Genomic DNA, 16860 nt, shown 5'->3' on the forward strand with positions numbered 1-16860 from the left:
GAGCAGGAGCCTAGTTTTGTTGTTCGACTTCCACCTTTTCGAGACTAAGTCACTCGGCCTGACATTTAATTATTAAATTATGATTACTGGTAAATGGGAAAAACTTTTCATCCAACCGGCTCTCTAGCAATTGAATGTTTTTGACAATTTTTTGCTCCAGAATTTAAATTCTTTCCCTGCTTTTCTTTGTTTTGTGGCCAAAACCCCAAATTGTTTTAGTGGCGTAAATAAAATGTAAAAAAAAGAAAAAGAGGGCCAGGTCAGACTGGCCAACAATTCGCACCTAATTTAGTTTATTATTTCATGATTTCATTTATTTTTCGCCTGCGGTTGCCCCCAAAATTGTCGGCCAAAGTGGATTAGTGGAGGTTTCGGGCCGTAAAAGAAATTTCAACTTTTTTTCGTGTTGGCTTTTTATTATGCGTATAAACAAAACAAAGAAAAAAATTATTGCAATCCAGAATGTGTGATAGCTGTGAGGGAATAAGAGAGAGCTGGCTGCTGCTTTGAATATTTAAATCATTTTATACGGCCCGCCACTTAGCGAGCTGGATTCGGCATTTGGCATTCAAAACCGTAAAAAGATCCCCAAAAGCCTGCACTTCTTTCTGCTTTTGGGGCCAAATCAATTATTTAGCCAGAATGTCAGCCAAATCTGTGCCGTGTTGCATTGTGCATGTCACGTTATGAATTTAGATTAAACATTTTAGCCATCAGGCTGACGGTTATTCTGGCTTTATGCAAAATAAATGCACCGCCCGCTTTGCTTGCACTTTGTTTATTGTATTCGGAGAGCATTTTAAACTCCCCAAATAATTACGTAAAATAATTGAAAAGCCACCGAAAGTCGGCGGAATTTAATAAGCCATAATTTAGTTATTTTGTAAACTGCAAACATTTGTATTCAGCATTCTATAAAATATTCAAAAATGGGCCAGAAAGTATGTTTTTCTGAAATACCTGAAATTAAGTGGAAATTGTAATTATTTAAACAATTGTTTAGTCTAAAATCTACCTACTAATATAAGCGTTAATTATAGACGTTTTGAAGGCGGATTCCGGGCAAGAACGTAATCGATTTTCGATTTGTTTTCCCCCATTTCTGGTCACCCAGTAAGTGCTGAGCCATTTTAGACAATTATGCTCTGATTACACACGTTTTAGTTGCCATCGGACACTATTCCGATTCCGGATTGCATGTCCACGCCCAGAACAATTGTCCTTTCTGTGACAAAGCCGGAGAGAAGGAGTCCGGTAGGGGAGGTAGGGGACTGGCACCTTTGTTAATTGCAGTGGCAGGCGTCTTCTGGTCAATGAGCTGGCGGAAGCTCAAATGGTACTTGCCGTGCATTCGGCATTAGTTCGTTAGCTCCGGCAAATGGTCAACAACAAAAAGCCCCGAGCCCCAGGAGCGGCGACCTCTTGGCCAGAAGTCAGCACAGGCAGCAAAAATGTCAACTTGAGGCTAAGAAGGGATTCACAGACAAAGACAAATACACATGCATATATATATGTATGCAGGGGGGGGACTTTGTGCCACAAGGCAGGTGCGGGTCAGGGGGCAAGGGTTGAGGATAACAAAAGAGCTGAAAATTAAAAAGAGACAAGCAATTAAAATGGCTTACAACCAAGCAGAGGGCGGGCTGCGGGGAACAGGAACTGGAACGGTAACAGCTGTAGCTGTAATTGTTGTTGCTGCTGCAGCATAATTGCCGACAGGATGCAACGCACGCGACCACTTCCGCTTGGCAGGCGCCTGGTCCTCGGTAGCCATTCCGGTCCGCTGTACCTTTAGCCCATTAGTGCCGGAAAAGCAATATTCAGTTGTTGGAAATATAATTTTAAAAAATACTTCTATAGAAACTAAAGAAAATACTAATTTTTTTAATAAATCCTTTTTAACAAGCCATTACTCAAATGCTTATCCCATTGAACCCCAAAGGGTTAAGCAATCCTTTTCCGGAAGACAGAAAAGAGACAGAAAGGGTTTCCCGGCAACTCATAACGTTGGCACATTTTACGTACAAAATAAATGGCGAGGCGAGTGCAACAGAAATTAATGGCAGTGCAAACAACAAAGACCTGGACCCCGGAACCCGTAACCCGTAACCCGTAACCCGAACCCCGAACTCCAACTGCAGCTATGACTCTGGCTCTGACTCCAAACACCACAACGAAAACAGCTCCGGCTCAGGCAGAGCTCAGTGCCGGATCATTGTGAACCAGGAACTCGGATTCCCTACGAAATCCGGAATTTCTGACCTCGCTGATGCATAAGTTGTCAGTTGCTGAATGGCCAAGTCCGCATGTCGGTCACTGAGGCTGCTTTCAGCTCCTTGTTCTACTCCCATCACTGACCAGGACTTTGCATAATGCACCCATACATACATGCCGACATCGTGTAAGCGGGCGAGAGTTCTACCCCATTGAGTGTTACTTCCGGGTTTAAGGATCTGCGCCGTGACTGTTGTGGCAACAACAATTACCACAATTGGTTGCAGCAACCTACCTGGATATAAATAGCAACAGGATTTTAAAAATTCTGAGGATACGACCAAGTCTTACCCCATAGTAAGGATAGCACTGTTCTCATAAAAGCATTACTCATACGCCATGTTGCCTTACCCATAAAAATATTCTTAAAATCTTTGTAATTGGTTATCCCCCCCGAGGCCTTTTAAGAACAAATACCCTTGCTTTTGGCTCACAAATTGAATGGAGGATGAGGAAGGCTCATAATGAAATACATGGCATATGCGAAGACCCGGAGAACAATGTGTGAATGCAACTCCGCAGTTGGTCTTGGCTCCGGCATCCTGTTCATTTCATCCGTGCTTCCCAGCTCCCAGCTCCCCGTCACGACGGCAATCATAATAATGGCACGCAATTTAACAGCATTGCATATCGGAAGGAAATCTCGGTTGCCGCAATCTGTGCCTCTCGTCTTCAGGCGTTACCGACTTGGGCCCCAGACTCGTTGCATTTGCCTACTTATGTACTCGAGTCGGAAGGCCGGAGTCGGCGGAAAGGGCGGGCCATCGGGCCACTGCAGGCCGGTTAAATGGGTCACTTTGACCGCTGCACAAATGACAATTGCCGGTCAGCAAATCCTGGGGAATTGCTGCAGTTGTTGGTCCGGCTTAAATGCATATGCATTAACCAAATAAATTATGCATTTTTCGCACATAAAATTCTGTCGCAGTCCTGTTTCCCACGGGCCTCTCATGGAGCATCCCCACGGAGTAGGAACTGAGTCATGGTGACATGGCTTCAAGATTGAATCGGTCCCCCGTCCTACTTAGGCTGGCTACCTATAACTATATTCTACTTGGAATATGGACTTTCTATAATTCTTCTGTCGCTAAACACTGATATTATGTACATTTTTATGAAAAATTAAGCTTTATAAATGGGAAAAGTATTAAAGACGTCTTAAGTCTTGGGTAAGCATCAAATAAATTAAAGGGAGCCATTATTCGCACAGGTGTATCCGCCGTTTCACGTCGCTACTCAACTCACCTCAACGATTGAAGGAAGGCCGAGACGTAATCCCGAAGCTGGGTCTTAGACAGTCCAGAGTCACGGCTGCTGGGTCCGACAAAGGACCTAGGACCACCCCCTAGGACCCAGAATGAGACCGAGACTGCCAACGTGTCCAGGTCGTGGTCCACTTTGATTGCAGTCGCCAATTAGCGTAATATTCGCAATATGCCTTTGTCTGCATATTCATTTTTATTATTTTGCTCCTTCCCTCTTCGAGACAGCAGTACGCCTAAAACGGCAGTTGCCTGGCCGGCATCCCAGGGATCCCCATTTATTTCCCTTGCATATTGGCCCGCAAGTGTCGTGGCAAAAAGTTTCCAACGGCAGATGGTTTTAATTGCTCCCCGGGATGTTTTTTTCCCAAGTCTTTGAAAATTAGTTTAAGGCATTTGAGCGCGAGGGCAAGCAACTAATTGATATTGCTAAATATTTATGGATGGGCCGGAGGGGGGGCGGGTTGCCCAAAGGGCAGAACAAAGCCATGCATTGCAGTGCAATTTAACAAATGGAATACCCCGGAAATGCAAATTGGAGCAGAAACAACGGCAACCATGGCAACAAAGTGCTCACTGAAACTGGAGAGTTAGTCGGCAAAGAAATTAGTCGAGCTAAATATGTGTCATGCACTCGACTTGGCTACCCGACAGGTTAGTGCCCTGCTCCGCCCCAAACATTCGGGCTGCTCCATAGCTGATAAATCCACGCACACGTCACACCCGTCCAAAATGGCCGGCCTTTGATTGCCACCCCCTTCAATCCGGCCCGATTTGATTTGGTGAGCTTCGGTTTCATTCACCCGCCATGACAGCGCTCTGCACACGGTTTTCTTCGGCCGAGTGTCCAACGTGCGATATCGTTCCGGCTGAATGTAAACAATGGGCGTTGGGCCCTCTGGCTTATCAGTAAACAAACGGGGGGAAATAGATAGGAGGTTAAGCAATCGATATTCAGGTGGAATCACGCCGCCGACCCAGCGATTAACAGATTTGAAGGGCTTTAATGCTATGCACACAGTCCATGGAGTAACTTAATGGTAGACTTAACCCTAGACCTTAAAAATCTTCTATGTACACGAAACGAGAGCGTCTATCGGTTACTCCTCATCCTTTATGCAGTTCTCGACCAGTTCCCGCAGATTGGGATTTTCCATAGCCGCTGCTATGCGCTCCTTGTCATTGATTTGCTTGTTGACTGTAATTGGTAAGATGTGGTTATCAACGCGGTTATTAACAGCTGATGCCAAACAAACTCACTCTCTTCTTCCGTTTGATGGGCACCTTTCTTGATGTAGATGTCCAGCTTAATATTGTGGGGCAGACCACGTTCTACTTTGACTCGTATGCAAAGTCCTATCAGTGTGGCCAGGGAGCAATGGGGCACTGTGGGGTTAAATTCGATGCGCACCTAGCGAAAGGGAAAGAAAATTAGATAATTTATGTATATCTGGTGAGCTCACTAGTAGCGTACAACTGAAATTTCCTATTTGTTTACACAGTTTATGAACTTTTTCTTTATCTCCACAAAGAGCCTAATACCCACATATCACTTTCATTCCGAATGTAGACCTTAGCTCCCCATTCAGTTAAAAATTTTATCTTTGTGGGGTATCGTGAACTGTGAGAGTTCATTTCAATAATGAGACAAGGGAAACATACCACGGAGACATTTGAGCGTGTGGGCTGCATCACAAATATTCCCTCTTCGTAGATCACGTTAAGATCCTCCAGGGTGCAGGGCTTTTCCGGATCCCGTATGCCGCGCAACAAGTCTGTTGGACCAAGAATGCACAGTTACATAACTTTCTAGAAAATAATTATAATGTATGCAAACCATAGATGGTCTCTTGAAGGTCTGTGGCGTTCCTGTAGCCCAGCTCGTGGAGCAGTGCGTCCTCCCCCACGGCAATCGCCTCATCGTCCATCGACATCTGGCTCGTTTTGCGCACTAACTCGTCTGTCGTGCTGCCGGTATTCCCGCTGCCATCGCTGCTGCTGATGCCTCCGCCGCACGACGACGTCACGGTTGCGCCAGAACTGCCGCCGCCGCCACCGTCCGATTCAGAGAGCTTGCGTTTGATGTAAGACAGCATATTTGGCACGAAGAACTCCTTATCTCACGCGGTTTTATCACACACTATCTCTCTCTTTGTCAGGTGTTGGTATGTTTGTTGGCTCTTGTTGCTCTTGCTCCGAAATCAATGCAGCATAATTAGGTGTTAAACCTGGTTCCTTTTCAGTTCTATTGAGCTGGGTTCATAAATTGCACCAGCAAAGCATTACATTTGATGATATGCGGAAAATAAAACAAAACGAAACTATTTGTTTTTGTTTTGAAGTGAACTACAACCTATCGATAATCCAGGGATGGAAAGGACTAGTTCAAGGAACTGAGCTAGTTCAATTACTGAGTCTTGGGATTCACCTTCCTCAATCTTGGAAAACTTTTAAATTTTCATGAATTCATCCAAATACTTAATGTAATTCTACCAATTTATATTTTCTGCTAAATTTATTTCGTCGAACCCTACATACATATTTATATTTGTCAAACCCATAAATGTATTACATGTTATCTTTTATTGCAACTATATATGTATATCTTTGTACAAGGGATATCCACGAAAATATTTAGCAAAGACAAAGTCTTTAGCAATATATGACTTTTTCTTTTTCTCTGCTCTGTTAATGAAAAATAGCTCATTTTTATAAAAAGAACTGGCAATGCTGGAAAACTTTTTCTCGCCAAAAACTGGCATCATTGGGGAGGGCTGGCAGCGCGGTCATTTAAAAATGGGCAACTCTGACTTCTTATCAGTTTTGTCCACTGCGCTTTCGGATTAGCAAAACAACGCTGTTGTTAAATGGTTTTTGTGGAGGAAATATGTAACATATATTTTAATAAAATAATTTAAAACAAATACCCATTTTTTCGTATAAAAATCAGCCTTTTAAAGGTAAATCAATAGTTGAGCTGCACAGTGGAATTTGAATATATTTTGTCGAAATTAACAGCTACAGCGCCCATCGTACTTAATGACATATCCTCAACTAGTAGGCTGTGAAATTCGAGAAAATTTGTCAAATTTTGAGACCCTGAGGTGAAGCAGAAAATATTTCATTTCGTTTTAGTTAGTCGTACGATTTGTTTCTTATTTGTGAAAGCTCGTCGAACGGAAGCAAATCTCGCTTTACCCTTTTGAAAAATAAAGGAAAAAGTTCGTAAAAAGCGAAAGAGCCATCGAAATTAACACGAAAAGGAGTTCAAATAAAGGTAAGTACAAAAGAAAATAATAGAATGATAGTGCAAAAAATCAAGTGTATGGAAAAAAAAGTGAAAGTGTGTTAGTGCATTGGAAAATGGCGCATCTGGAAGAATACAGTTAGCTTCCATCGGTTCCTGGCGTTCAATCCCCTCTAACAATTCTTCGGGTTAGTCACTTCGTCTTCGAAACTCTGCGCAAGCGGTTCGCGTTCGTTCTAACAAACATTTTCTGGTAGAAAAGAAAAATTTTCACAAAGAAATTCCCCGTTCGTCAAGCCTAAATAAAATTTTGTTTTCAGATTGCTTCCCTCAGATCTCATACCAAAATGGTTGCCGATTCCATCGACGCAGGAATTTCTATTGCCGTTGCCGACCAATCTTCATCGGCGGCAGTGGGCAAGGATGAGCTTCCCGCTGGCAACTACATCCTGGTAGGTGTGGACATTGACACCACTGGACGTCGTCTAATCGATGAGGTATGTACAATTTTCTTCGGAAAATTCCGGATTCCCCTTCGACCTAACCCCACTTTGGATGCTGCTGCAGATTGTCCAGCTGGCGGCCTATACCCCCACTGATCACTTCGAGCAGTACATCATGCCCTATATGAATCTGAATCCAGCCGCGCGTCAGCGCCATCAAGTTCGTGTTATTTCGATTGGTTTTTATCGTATGCTGAAGTCGATGCAGACCTACAAGGTAAATCTTAATTCTAACAGTACACACATACATGCATATATTTTTTCTTCCTCTTTAACCTTTCTCCCTTTCTCTTTCTATAATTTTCACTTTTTGACAGTTTTCCTTTCCATAATTTTTGCATAGTCATCGTGATTTTCCAATTTAATTCTAACTTTTAAAAATTAACTTTACGCTTCAGATAATCAAATCAAAGTCGGAGATCGCTGCCCTAAAGGACTTTCTCAACTGGTTGGAGCAACTGAATGCCAAGACTGCCGGTTCGGATGGCATTGTCCTTCTCTACCATGAGGAGCGCAAGTTTATTCCGTACATGATTCTGGAGTCACTCAAGAAGTACGGACTTCTGGAGCGCTTTACCAAGTCGGTGAAGTCATTTGCCAACAGCCTGAACCTGGCAAAGGCCTCGATGGGCGACACCAACATTAAGCACTACAGCCTGCGCAAGCTGTCAAAGATGTTGACCAAGGCCAAGGAGGATGGATCCACCGGATCCGGTTCGGCTAGCGAGAGCAATGTCGCTGACAGCAGCAATAGCAGCAGTAGCAACATTAACGACAAGCGATCTCCCAAGAATGGCATCCAGTTCGAGCGGGACCAGTTCGATGGAAACGCCAGCGTACGTGCCAAGCTGGCCTTCAATGTGGCCCTCCAGCTTAGCAACTCTGACCGCAAGGCCGAGCCAGAGTCATCGGAGGCATTGACCAATCTCTTCAATGCTCTGAAGCCTTTCGCCAAGTTGGTTGGGTCCGACGTCCAGGAGCTGGACACCCAAAACGAGAATCTGGAGCGCCAGAACTCCTTCCGTCCGGTCTTCCTGAACTACTTCAAGACCACTTTGTATCACCGGGTGCGGGCCGTCAAGTTCCGCATTGTGCTGGCGGAGAACGGCTTTGATCTGAACTCCCTCAACGCCATCTGGGCGGATCAACGTACCGAAGGCTTGGACATGGCCCTGCAGTCAATCGGGACGCTTAAGAACGAGGACAAGACTGAGCTTCTGGAGCTGTTGGACAGCTTCTTCGATCCCAGCAAGACCACCATTAAGCCGGTTGTCAAATCGAACAACAACCGTCGCCGCAATCGTCGTGCACCAGGCACGCCGAGCAAGAATGGGGCGGCCAGTTCCCGTTCGGCTAGCGCCGAGTTTGGTGCCGGAGGTGACAAATCGCAAAGCGTGTCCTCCGTACCAGATTCAACCACTAAGTCGCCGTCACCGAATAAGACGGCTGGGTCCGGCGGTCGTCCGCAGCGCAAGCGCAACTCTCGCCACAGCATGAGTGGCGCCAACGGCTTGAAGGTGGCGGAAACCTCATCCTCGAAGGGTGATCTCAACAATACGGCTCCAGCTGCCGTAACCTCAAATGTTGCAGCACCTTCGGCCGCTCCGGTGGCCATTGCGGCCTCCAACTAAAGCATCGTTTCGTGTCTCCGCAAGTAATTGACTTATTTCTTCAGAGATGCATATATTAGTTGCTTTTACTATAACGCTTAGTAGTTTTTAAGGGTTTTCCCTTGCCTTAGATTGTTGATTAATTTTATGAATTGCTTAAGCTTGCTTGTATTATTGAATTTTTATAAAAAACATTGAAAAACCACAACTTGTTTTACACTATTTATGACTGAAACATACAACATATACAGAACTATACAGAACAAGCCTCCAATGGCAATTGCTTGGTAGATATTTGGAGGTATTTTATTATTTCTAAAGATATTTTTAACCCTTTCAGCTAATGAAAATTCGATAAACACATAGGACGAGTAGAACACACAATCACATCGAAGAAAGAAACAAATGAAGAACGGGAGACAATTAACAACATTAAGCGAACTTTTTTCCTTATTTGAAAAACTAACACAGATTAGAAACAATATCAAAATTTAAGCGTTAAAGCAGAAATTCCAAGTACACGCCACAGACGTACACGCAATCTGTAAACTCACACGAGCGAGTTGGTTGAGTTGGATATGTGAGTGAACCCGTAAACTATGACCGGTGACCGGTGAAGAGTGTCACGGCTTCAAATTGCTGTTTAGAAACAAGTGAACTGTTGATCGAGACGTTGATGACCACTGTGGATTCGATGTGCAGTCCCGGCGAGTAGCATAGGAGGATGCTGCGTAAACACACGATACCAAAGAGATCGACACTTTGGAGCAAATGCAAACAACTATATTTTAAGAAAACGTACCGACCGTACGATGATATTGTAGTGGAGAAAAATCAAGTAACCACTCAACAAACTATAACAATTATATAGAGTTAAGTAACCGCAGCGTTTTGGCATAGTTTTCCAAGAGGACCGATGCTCGATATCGTACCAGAATGGATGGGCGATTGGAAAAATATGATCCTGAAAAACGCCTCGATGAAATTTTTGCATTGGACAGGCCTCGTCTCACTTTGGTGCTCGGATTCGAAAATAGGATAAGGAATCCGAGTCTCCAGCCCCCCACAAGCAACATATATAAGAAGAATATATAAACAATGACAATGAATTATGAACCAGGCCTGGACCAATGATCAAAACTTTCACTTTGATGCTTAAGCACACAGAACGATGTTACCTATAAGCCGCACACGCACGCCTACGAGAATACATTCTTTACACTCGCCACGGATAACGCACACACTTCGCACAAATAAATCCTAGAATGCTGATGTATGATGGAGGAGAAACTAAAAGCTGATTCACGGTACATTTCAACATTTAAGTATTTCAAGCTGTATTTCATAAGTGTTTCATGGTAGCATAACGTTTCACGAATTCCAAATGAAACTTCCCAATGTAAATCTCAAGAGCGTGAATAAACGGCTATAATCTAAAAATGTACAATAACTATTTTAAAATCATTTATCTAAGAGTTTTGTTGGGGAACTGGGGCCTATAAACTAAATCCACTAAAATTGGATGCTGTTAAAAGATATAAATTAAAAAGAAAAGGCTGATAAAAGCTAGAAAAAAAATGTAAAAGACATTTTTTTTTTAATAAAAATAAAGTTCCTTTTAAGAATTTCCATTTTTAAAACTTTCAACAATCCAATTTGAAAATGCGTTAAATAGTGTGACCAGATTTTATACAGCAAGGCGGGCTGCTATGGTCGTGCGAGGGAAATTCCACCCCCACTATGTGGGCACATTGATCGTCGATCGCACCCAAAGAAGAGCACCCCCATCTCGGCCAGAACGGAATATGGAGGTCGATCCGGCGGAAGAACCTCGCGACGAGGGCGAGGAGCACACGTCCATTTACGACGACTTTCAACTGGACTTTGAAGGCTTCAGCATGGCCCACGGAATGCTGGTGGAGATCTGCGAGGAGGTGCGCGACAAGTTCCCCCTGGAGGAGCGCCTACGCTTCTCCCAGCTGAACAACCTCTATCTGGCGGCGCGCAGTGGACAGATGATGAGGTTCGTCGAGATTCTGAACGCCGTGAGCAGCAGGGCGATGCAGACGCACCTTGTGAATACAGTGAGTACCCTACGGCGTGGCAGGTGCGGCGCCAGCTTAGATGCTGGAAAATGTGTGTGGATTGGTTTTTTGCGTAATTGCCTTAATTTACTTACTGCGTCATTAATGAAAATGGGCACCGCACGTATACCTATTTGGTTATATGTAAAGCCGCATAGAGCGCATTTTATACGCTCCATTGCTGGTTTTTGGTATTTACTTGGTTTGTCATTGTTTATGAGAGAGAACGAGAAAGAGGGAGAGAGTGGATGGGGCCCATATGCTATTCCCATAGTACAGTGAGCACTCGCTAATCATCTATTCATGGGTTGGGATAAAAATATAAATATATTTTTTGAAGATCGAAGAAGTTTAAGCCAAGATTCAATTCCCATTCCAATAAATCTTACTAGAATTCTTATTCAAATATATGGGTGATTTAATAATATAATCACTGTGGATGTTTTTATTGTAGTCTTGTAACTTTACTGCCTGCCAAAAAACAAGCAAATCGCGGGCAACCGGCAGTAATTGCTGCAAATTTTTCAAAACGATTCCCCATGTGATACACCTCCAAACCCTATTTAAGGTCCACAGAGTCACTGTCACATTCGATTGACTATCAAGTGGATGGCCGCCACTGGTGGGCCATCTTTAACCAATTACTCATGAGTGGCGTGTCTCTCTGGACACGGAATTGGCCTGATGCCAGGCCGAATGCTTAGCTGTTTCCTGAAATATTAAATGTGCGTTTATTAATTTGTTTATAAGCGAATATATTCGACACCTCAGGCGCTGCCTTGTAATCTAATCGAACTCCGTTGCGGAGAATCAAGGTTCCCATAAATAATGCAACCGGAGCTCTTGTTCATGTTAATGGGGGCGGCAGTCGTCGATGAATTTCGGTGGAAGATTAACAGGAATGCGGTTGACTCCCGCTTCAAATTCCACCCTTTGATGTCCTCTCAGTGCAGCGATGGCTTTCAGGAATTCGGGCCAACAGCTGCGGGCGGTAAACAAACCCTCAAGGACCTCTCCGTAAACAGCTGTTCGTGGCTGCGCAGGCTCTGACTCTCCTTGCGTTCCAATTCAACCCCCAAAATGCAAAACTTAGGGTTGGGAATCGAGGTCCTGGCGAAGTTTTATCGAGTTTTTCAGAGCTCGTCCTGCCAGCTGCCAGTTAATATTCAGGATTCAGACTATGCACGCGGAGCTGTATCGGTAATAGATAGATTAGTTTCTCCCAGTACCTGGTTCACATTTTCCCCCAAATTACAGCACTCGCAAACGCTGGTATGAATCCGCCTGGCCAGGAGCTGGATTCTGGCGTGGAGCCAATGATACTCTGCCTGTTACCAGCTACATCACGTATCCGGCGGTGAGTGGGCAGTGAAAAGTTAAAAGAATGATGTGTAATTAGTATTAATAATGAATGGCATCTAATTGGGCGACAGAAACGTGAAACCTTTTTCTTTAAAACTGTATACGCTTTCAGAGGATACAGAAAAATATGTCACCACCCAAAGGACATGCATCTTTGAAGTGCATCCGCTCTACTTAAATGCGTTTATCCTAAAACAATAGAACCATTTTCATAAATCTTGCATTCGTTGCATTTCTTTGCCAATTAGTACTCTTCGCATCCCAGCAGTTTCTTGACCCAGATGTTGTTTCCGAGGCCACAACGCAATTGCCACTTTTATAGACTTTGGCCAGCCTGGATGCTGTTTTCGCCGATATTCCCCTTGTAAATCGAACAAAGAAATCGGTCCGCCTGTGCACGTTTTTCCCCCAAGATTTATACCTTACATTTCATTTAGCGCGACGCACTATTTTCGTCCAACCTTGACTGTGAAACGGCTGCGCACGCACATCATAAGTTTTGATTTCTAATGCTCGATGTTTTTCGTATTTTGTATTTCCCCCAGAATTTCGATCAGCCGGATTCGCAGTCGCTCACCCCACTGACAATGGCGGCAATGAGTGGCAATGTGAAATTCGTCAAGACCCTGCTTTCTCACTACGACGTGGACCTAGAGCGGGAGTGTAATGTCATCTTCGATGGCATGATTGTCTACGGAGCCACCGCTCTCTGGGTTGCTGCTGGAATGGGGCATCTCCAGATCGTCAAGCTGTTGGTCCAGGCTGGGGCTTCAATAAATCATAACACAAAGGCGCAGTCGTCGCCACTAAGAGCAGCCTGCTATGAAGGTAAGATTCTAAGGACATTTTCTGATTTTTTTGTAATGAAATACCACCCTTTTTAGGACGCCTGGACATAGTCGAGTTCCTGATCGAGCACGGTGCTGATGTGAATGCCACGAACCTGTTCAACAACAACACCCTAATGATCGCAGCCTACAAGGGTCACCACTTGGTGGTCAACACCCTGCTGCAGAACGGATCCCGACCCAACGACCAGGCCCTGTGTGGAGCCACTGCCTTGCATTATGCAGCCGAAAGCGGGCACCTAGATGTAGTTGTGTCGCTAATGGACCACGGTGCTACACTTAAAAAGAACGAGTTGGGTATAACCCCCGCCTTGCAAGCTGCCGAGCGGCTGCACGAGGAAGTTCTCGAGGCTTTCATTCAGCGACCTGGCCTGATGAGTCCCGAGGAGCAGATCGCAGCACTGGAATTGCTGGGAGCCACATACGCCAATGACAAAACCAAGTACGACATCAACAAAGCGTACGCCTACCTTCTAAGAGCCATGCAAATGCGGTACAGTGATCCCCGTGGCGTGATCCGTAAGAAAGTGCAACCTCCCGTGCCTGCGTACGACAATTGGTTTGAGACTGAAAACCTTCCTGAACTGAATGCCATTAAGCTTAATCACCACTCCATCCACATGGAGTCTCTGGCCATCAGAGAGCGTATCCTCGGGCGTAACAATCCAGAGCTACCGCAGGCCATCGTCTACCGAGGAGCTGTGATGGCCGACCAAGGCCGTTTTAGCCAGTGCCAAGTGCTGTGGAACTACGCCATCGATCTGCGAATGCGGAACAACGTAAATAGAACCGAAAAATTCAATTTATGCTGAAAACTAATTTTACAACGCGTTTCTAGGTTTCTGTGGATCGGGATCTCCTGCGATTCGCCCAGCTGTTCGCACAAATTCTTCGCGTGGAGAACCACACCCTCACTCTGGATCACGTCCTGCCCGTTCTGGCCAAATGCCAACAAGAGATTCAGAACAACAAATTCAACATCTCTGAAGCCAAGCCGGTCAAGTGCGCTAGCATCTACCAAGATCAAAACAATCAAAACTGCATCACAGCCCTCTATCTGATCAAAATCGTCACGCACCTGGCGCGTCGCAAGACGGACCAGGACATTAACGAGGAGCAGATCCAGGAACTCTTCCTGGTTGTGCGCAAGTTCATACAGAACGACACTAGACTGCAGGACGGTCAGACACTGCTCCACCTGGCAGTCAACGGAGTAATGCCCGTAGACGAGTTCTACACGAACGAAATGTGCAGGTAAGGTGCTTGTTTGGAAACAAAAAAGGACACTTTGTGATGAACTCTTTGTAGATTTCCCTGCTATGCGACTGCTGTGGTTCTAGTGCACTGTGGGGCCTCGGTTGTTGCCGTAGACTCCGCCCGCAATACTCCTCTTCATATATTGGTGACCAAGGTAAACACCATCCAGGATCGCCAGGCAGAGATGGCGCGCATTCTGCAACTATTCGTTCAGGCAGGAGCCCATCTGGATGCCGTGAATGCAGCGGGTCAGACGGCGGCCACGGCCTGCAAGCAACGTAAGTGGATGGAAATTATCTTTCGACCCTAATTGACATATATCGATTTTAGCTGCCCTGGCTAACCTGCTGCATGGATACCAGAATGCACACACCAGCCTTAAGTGTCTGTCGGCCCGCACCATCGCCACCAACCGGCTGGACTTTAAGGGTCTTATTCCCACACAATTGGAGGCCTTCATCCAGATGCACAGCGTTCATAAGGTGCTCCCATAGATAGCCAAAGGCAAGAGCCAAAACTGAAGTCATTAGAACTGTGAATACACTGAGCCACGTTGGAACACATTTATTTAACAATTTGTACAAACAATCGTGTTTGTATGAACGAGTATATCGAATTTAGTGACTTAATTTAGCCAAAAGATAGAGGGAGTTGTTTTACTTTTGTACACATTTTTTTTTAGTATTCATTTTACTTTATTTACAATTACAATCTGTAACAATTGCACACGTGGACTGACTGTTTGTTTGTAATCATTAATCATAACTATTAATCATACTTATGTAAATCATTTTGTACATTTTTTATGTAAACTACCATTATTCGCTGTGCAAGACGGCGATGGCCGCCTAAGTTCAATCAATCGAATTGATTATGTTATGTTAGGTGCAAGTGAAATAAAAAGGAAACCAAAAATGTATCTGTAAATCACAGCTGAACAAGACAAACTATATCTCTATATACAGTTCGATGACCTTTCCAACCTTCGGGGCTAAATATTGGCGTCGCTGGCTTTGTGGTTGTTGTGCCTCACCTGGGGATAGACTTGGGGCTGTCGCATCACCTCTTCGTACGACGGTGGTGGAGCTTTGGAAAGTATACACGATTATATGGCTTTGATTAAATCCATCAAGTCAAACTCACCATTTATTATGTAGTCCTCGTCATGCATGTAGGCTGGATTGATAACCGCATCCGTGGGATAGGTACGCTCGATGGTGCGCTCCTCGAGGGTGGAGCGTTGGGAACGGTGCGAGTAGCGTTGGAGGTTCTCAGTGTTCCGGTGAAAGTTGTCCAAGTAGTGATCTTCCCGCTCCACATCATCATGCTGCAGTTGAATGACATGCACCGAAGGACGACGATCTGTGGAAGGGATGAGGTGTTACTTGAATATGAAAGGTCAAAGATATATATCCCAATATGCTTTCATTAACCTTTTAAATAGATAAATATCACTGAAAATTAAAAAGCAATTTATTATAATTGCATGGAGCAAATAACCCCAACTATCCTAAGTGGATGTGATTAAAATCTCTTTTGAAAATTAAAAAAATGACTCTATTTTGAATTAAAATGCTGGCTGTACCTGCGATGGCATCGGTGTAGTTCTCGCCAAACCGAAACGGAGCTGCCAAGGACTTTTTGCACTTGAGAAACAGGACGATCAGTATCCAGCCCAGGATAAGAACCAGATACACAAAACCCAGCATACTCATGGGAACGGCGTGTGTCCGACCCAGTGGGTCTGTAGTCTGCGGGCAGGAGCTTTTTTCCTCGACAACACCTAGCGCTCCGCTGGGGGTGCCAAAAATCGATAAATGCTGTCACGTTGTCGGCGTCGAGTGGACATTGTAGTCGACCGACGGCCTGGCACAAAACAACTGACCCAGCTAGCCAGCCAGCCTGAGTGTGGCGACCGTTCGGCCGGTCGACGAGTTCCGTCGCCATATCAGCGGATGGCCACAACAGACCCGGAGCTGAAACAAGTGGGAGGCGGCACCCTTGAAGGCGAAGGCGTGGATGCATTGCAAATGGTCATAGAATGGAAATAGGGGGTGGCTAAAGGGCTCCAAGTCTGGTATGGTGTTTGCCAACATTGATTTCTGGATAGGCATTAAAAATTCCCATTAAGTCGATAAGTACCGCAAAGGATTGATAAGCCCCACAACGGGTTACCCTGTATAGGACAGGACTACCCATGCCAGGGCTGGCATGTGTGGAGTTATAATCCCCGAAGAGCTACATGAATGTGAGCTCATTTCCTTGGCAAATTAACTAATTTAGTTGAATGCTATCGTGATGTCCGTGGCGTGACGTCACCGTTGGGGGGTTAATAGCCCACTTAGCATTATGCGGCTGTTTCGTAATTCTCCGACTCTAAAAATAGAGTCGAAAAATTGCCCAATTGACCTTA

General features: G+C 44.8%; 4 protein-coding genes across 6 annotated transcripts; 2 read left to right on the plus strand and 2 right to left on the minus strand.

Moving 5' to 3' along the window:
• Positions 1 to 4489: 4489 nt before the first annotated feature.
• Positions 4490 to 5924, minus strand: galla-1 (cytosolic iron-sulfur assembly component galla-1). Its single transcript, XM_017237882.3, has 4 exons — positions 5374 to 5924; positions 5199 to 5311; positions 4797 to 4947; positions 4490 to 4734 (listed from the first exon to the last, which is right to left on the minus strand). The coding sequence occupies exons 1-4, from the start codon at positions 5630 to 5632 to the stop codon at positions 4637 to 4639; spliced, it is 621 nt and encodes a 206-aa protein (XP_017093371.1). The 5' UTR covers positions 5633 to 5924; the 3' UTR covers positions 4490 to 4636.
• Positions 5925 to 6638: 714 nt separating this feature from the next.
• On the plus strand, positions 6639 to 10346 carry exu (maternal protein exuperantia). Of its 2 annotated transcripts, none has more exons than XM_017238251.3 (5): positions 6639 to 6813; positions 7104 to 7280; positions 7351 to 7503; positions 7685 to 8940; positions 9237 to 10346. In XM_017238251.3, the coding sequence occupies exons 2-4, from the start codon at positions 7131 to 7133 to the stop codon at positions 8915 to 8917; spliced, it is 1536 nt and encodes a 511-aa protein (XP_017093740.2). In that variant the 5' UTR covers positions 6639 to 6813; positions 7104 to 7130; the 3' UTR covers positions 8918 to 8940; positions 9237 to 10346. The 2 variants fall into 2 exon arrangements, with proteins under 2 accessions (XP_017093740.2, XP_017093738.2); XM_017238249.3 differs by lacking the exon at positions 6639 to 6813 and adding an exon at positions 6891 to 7036.
• Positions 10347 to 10637: 291 nt separating this feature from the next.
• Positions 10638 to 15374, plus strand: Fem-1 (protein fem-1 homolog B). 2 transcript variants are annotated; one of them, XM_017238248.3, is made up of 7 exons: positions 11937 to 12180; positions 12238 to 12337; positions 12888 to 13170; positions 13227 to 13969; positions 14029 to 14444; positions 14499 to 14725; positions 14778 to 15374. In XM_017238248.3, the coding sequence occupies exons 1-7, from the start codon at positions 12161 to 12163 to the stop codon at positions 14939 to 14941; spliced, it is 1953 nt and encodes a 650-aa protein (XP_017093737.2). In that variant the 5' UTR covers positions 11937 to 12160; the 3' UTR covers positions 14942 to 15374. The 2 variants fall into 2 exon arrangements, with proteins under 2 accessions (XP_017093736.2, XP_017093737.2); XM_017238247.2 differs by lacking the exons at positions 11937 to 12180; positions 12238 to 12337 and adding an exon at positions 10638 to 10980.
• A 44-nt stretch (positions 15375 to 15418) lies between these two features.
• Positions 15419 to 16420, minus strand: LOC108123187 (uncharacterized). Its single transcript, XM_017238252.3, has 3 exons — positions 16033 to 16420; positions 15591 to 15809; positions 15419 to 15533 (listed from the first exon to the last, which is right to left on the minus strand). Exons 1-3 carry the CDS (start codon positions 16160 to 16162, stop codon positions 15439 to 15441), a joined length of 444 nt encoding a protein of 147 aa, XP_017093741.1. The 5' UTR covers positions 16163 to 16420; the 3' UTR covers positions 15419 to 15438.
• Positions 16421 to 16860: the final 440 nt, after the last annotated feature.

The sequence above is a fragment of the Drosophila bipectinata genome, chromosome 2R (genome assembly GCF_030179905.1).
Source record: "Drosophila bipectinata strain 14024-0381.07 chromosome 2R, DbipHiC1v2, whole genome shotgun sequence".
Taxonomy (NCBI): Eukaryota; Metazoa; Arthropoda; class Insecta; order Diptera; family Drosophilidae; genus Drosophila; species Drosophila bipectinata.